Source organism: Nannospalax galili, unplaced genomic scaffold (assembly GCF_000622305.1).
Source record: "Nannospalax galili isolate Female #2095 unplaced genomic scaffold, S.galili_v1.0 scaffold78, whole genome shotgun sequence".
In the NCBI taxonomy this organism is placed as follows: Eukaryota; Metazoa; Chordata; class Mammalia; order Rodentia; family Spalacidae; genus Nannospalax; species Nannospalax galili.
This window is the reverse complement of record NW_008343387.1, coordinates 5,600,757-5,604,954: the sequence shown is the minus strand read 5'-3', so window position 1 is coordinate 5,604,954 and position 4,198 is coordinate 5,600,757. Positions and strand designations below refer to the sequence as shown.

The 4,198-nt window shown below is 37.5% G+C and overlaps 1 protein-coding gene across 16 annotated transcripts in view; it reads left to right on the top strand.

Moving 5' to 3' along the window:
- Window positions 1–4,198, top strand: part of Usp45 (ubiquitin specific peptidase 45) — a 91,308-nt gene that overhangs the window by 39,973 nt on the left and 47,137 nt on the right. For 13 of the 16 annotated variants that reach the window (XR_001872584.2, XR_003850539.1, XM_017799778.2 and 10 more), the window contains one exon: window positions 3,051–3,138. The exons of the other annotated variants lie outside the window; for them this stretch is intronic. Coding sequence is in view for 11 of the 13 variants with exons in the window: in XM_017799778.2 (XP_017655267.1) it covers window positions 3,051–3,138 (88 nt within the window). In the remaining 2 variants the exon portion in view is untranslated. The remainder of the gene's footprint in view (window positions 1–3,050; window positions 3,139–4,198) is intronic. 16 annotated transcript variants of the gene reach the window in all.

The window sequence follows — 4,198 nt, the reverse complement described above, 5'->3', positions numbered from 1 at the left end:
TCTTAAGGTCGTTTGAGGATCTGTTCCCCAGGGGTCACATGGGCTTGGGAGAAGCCCCTGGCTCCTGTGTTTTACCAGTTCCATCTATGGGAAGATAAGTCAAAGGCCCTACTCAACTGTGGCTGGCTTCACTTGGAAGCATGGAGGAAATGTTTCCTCTGAGTTGACCCTCCTCTTTGTAGACTGGATACTGGTTCAAGTTCATCTGTTTGGGTCTCCATGGCCTCCCTGAACAGGAGGAGAGGTGACTCACCACAGTTACAGGAAATTTTGAGGGATGCTCCATAGTTCCCTGGAACTTAGTTGACCTTGGAAGTCAAGGAGCAAAACCTGTCCTTTAAGTCCCTCTGACCAAATTAATATAGGCATCAAAGTATGGCTGTTAAACACCGAAGAAGGTTAGTTCCACCACCAGCCTGGTACTTTTAATTACCATGCGCTATGTAGAGAAAGCTTGAACAAAAACCAAACATTCTCAGGTAAACCTTGACTAGACATATATTTTGTTCCTTGAGCTAGTTGTATGTATAATTTGTCAGTACTAGACACGTGGTCTGAAGATCTGGATTAATATTAGTGGCATTTAGCTTATTCCTTTTCAGTTTTCCCAAGTATAAAAATGTAGTTAATTTTTTTGGCTGGATGTGGTGGTGCACACCTTTAATCCCAGCACTTGGAAGGCAGAGGCAGGTATATCTCTGTGAGTTCAAGGCCAACCTAGTCTACATAGTGAGTTCTAGGCCAGCTGGGACTACAGGGAGACCTGTCTCAGAAAGACCAAAAAAAAAAAAAAAACCAAAAAAACCCCAAAAGTAGTTCATTTTCATAAATTCTTTAGCACTATTGTTTATATCAAATGAGATGTTTTTATATATCATAGTGAAATAGTTAATAAATTGCCTTATATTACCATTAAATACTATTTTATGCTCTTTTCATGGAATTTTTCATCTTAGATTAAACTGAATTCTATATTTAGTATTTGTTTGTATTTAAGGCAGACTATTCATTTAAACATTAGAATTTATTATAGACTTTAAATTTTTATTAGCATGCATTTGTTGTACAAGAGAATTGGTCTCATGACATTTTCATGCGTGTCTATCCTGTGTACACTTTCATTCTCCTCCTACTGTCTTTTCATAGTCCTTCTTTGCTTCATGTTTTACTGAGATTCCACATATTATTATTATTATTTCCTATGCTATTAGAAGCCTTTCAGAAAGTCCTTGACTATGCTTATATTTTTAAGTATTCCCCCATGTTTTCTCATAATAGTTTCAAAGTTTCAGATATTACATTAAGGTCTTGATTCATATTGTGTTGATTTTTATACAGAATGAAGGATAAGCATCTAGCTTCTTTTTTCTACATTTGGATATCCAGCTTTCCCAGAAGCATTTGTTGAAGAGGCTATCCTTTCTCCAACATATACTTTGGCACCTTTGCCGAAGTGTGTGTTTATTTCTTTATTGTTTGTTCTATTCTATTGGTGTACATGATTGTTTGTGCCAATATCTTTCTGCTTTAGTTATTGTGACTGTGTGGTATAAATTGAAGTCAAGTATTGTGATACCTCCAGCATTGCTCTTTTGCAGATTAGTTTTTAATTATTTTTAAACTAGGCCTACATGATGTAAGTGCACCCATATCATGCAATGCCCAAGGAGGCCAGAAGAGGCTGTCGGATCCCCTGGGACTGGAGTTACAGACAGTTGTTAGCTGCCATGTGGGTGCTGGGATTTGAAACCAGGTCTTCTGCAAGAACAGCCAGTGTTCTTAACCACTGAGCCTTCTCTCCAGCCCCCCTTTTTTTTTAAATTTTATGTGTATGAGTGTATTGCCTGAATGTGTGTAAGTGCACCCTTGTTGTGCTATGCCTGCGGAGGTCAGAAGTGGGTGTCAGATCCCCCAGGAACTGGAGTTATGGACAGTTGTTAGCCATCATGTGGGTGTTGGGAATTGAACCCAGGTCCTCTGCAAGAGCAGCCAGTGCTCTTAATCACTGAGCCATTTCTCCAGCCCTTGCTGACTAGTTTTTTTTTTAATCTCTAATTTATTATTTTTATTTTATGTGTATGAGTGTATTGCCTGCATGTATGTAAGTGCACCGTGTCGTACAATGCCGCAGAGATCAGAAATGGGTTTCAGATTCCCCTGAAACTGGAGTTAAGGACGATTTATAGCCACCATGTGGGTGTTGGCTCAGCAGATAAGACTGCTCTTGCAGAGGACCCAGGTTTGATTTCTAGACTAGTTTTTAAAGTTACCAAACTCAACTAAATATTTGCTGTTGGTATCTCTATAAATAGCACTTGATCTTTTTATTTAATCACATAGGAAATCTAACTGTCAGACCCTTATCTCTTCACAGAGATATCAGTATATAGTTCTGTATCTTTTAAAATATTTTATTTATTTTTGTATATTGTGTCTTGCAGGCATGTATGTAAATGCACCAGTGTCATGCAATGCCTGCAGAGCCCAGAAAAGGGTATTGGATCCCCTAGAACTGGAGTTTTCAGTTGGTTGTTAGCTGCCATGTGGGTGCTGGGAATCGAACCCGGGTCCTCTGAAGACCAGCAAGTGTTGTTAACCACTGAGCTGTCTCTCCAGCTCCTAATTCTATATCTTAATATATAAATATTCATTTGCTTCCTTATTCTTCAAGGTGAAAAGATAAATCACAGTGGCTTTGATTTGAGAGCTGCTTTTCTTGCTAGCTATATGACTTTGTATATTATTTTAACAACTCCTCTGATCTCTTCTATAAGCTGGAGAAATAGCACATGTCAGTGAGATTGTTTAAAGACAGGAGTTAAAATGTGTAGGGCTGTCAGTACTGTGTATGCCATACAGAGGCCTCTTAACACCCAAGAGCTAATCTTCATTGGAACAGGAAAAGAATTTTGTCTTCTCTTTAGTTTGAAAAGCTGTAAATTGAACCATTAAGTTACTTTAAAATGATCTTAAGTAGGATTAACATATTGCTGATGATGCACAGAATGATGAGTCCTTTTTCTTTTTCCTGTTTTGTTTTAAAATCATAGGGCACCTCGATTTAAAGGTTTCCAACAACAGGACAGTCAGGAGCTTCTTCACTCTTTGTTGGATGCAGTCAGAACAGAGGAAGCAAAGGTCAGCTTTCTTAATATTTATCACACATTCTCTTTGAGGCAAGGATATGAAACTGAAATAATTAATTTCTATAATTTTATTATTATTCTTTTGCATTCTATGCTTTTTGTCTTTCATAGTCCTGTTTTCTACTTTTTATTACTGTCAGTTGGCTATCTTAAATAGAGAACTCCTTTTGATGAATGCCTATAATCTAGCTGCTGAAGAGGCAAGAGGATTTCTTGAACTCAGTAGTTCATAGTGAGATTCCTCTTCAGAAAAGAAAAAGCATCTTAAAACTAAGGCCAAGGAAAATAAAGCTGAGAGATCTAGAAAAGAACATTAACAAGAATCTAGAAACATTTCCTTTATTATTTTTCTCTAGTATTTTTGATTCTATAGAGTTTCCTTCATTTCTTCTCCCTCTGAACATGGAGTCATGTACATGATCACCATAATTTACATGCTTCAGTTCCACATATACAGAACCTAAACTGTCTGTTGTGGTTTTGAATTCTCGATAGAGTAAAACCTCATTACCCCATGCTTGATAGGAAAGTAGTCTCAGCTGTGTGAATCATGAAACTTTTTCTAGAAAAGAATAGTTTCTATGCAGCTTCTCCAGACAGTGTTTAATCACAGTTCTCTCCTATGAATGATAAATTGTTTGTTGACTTTAATATGAAATCAATGAAAGTCAACTTGTTTGGGAAGGAATCACATGTACCTACTATCTAATTTATCAGAGAAGACACAAAATATTAAAGGTATCAAATACAGAGCACATATTCTGCATTGCTGTAACTCATACATGTTCCTTAGAAGTTTGTATTTTGAAAGCTTAATCACTAAAGTCATATGTTAATGGTCTTTGGAAATGGGGTCTTTGGGGGTAATTGGGATTAGATGAGGTATAAGAGTGAAGAGGAGGAGGGGCCTAAACTGGCACATTTGCAATGTCTGATGCCTTCATTACCATATAAAACACTAAGACCTTCCTTCACCACCTGCTTAGCAGGTGCTAGCTCTAGAACCATACCTAAATAAACTCATTTTCTTCCTCCCTCCCCCCTCCATCCCT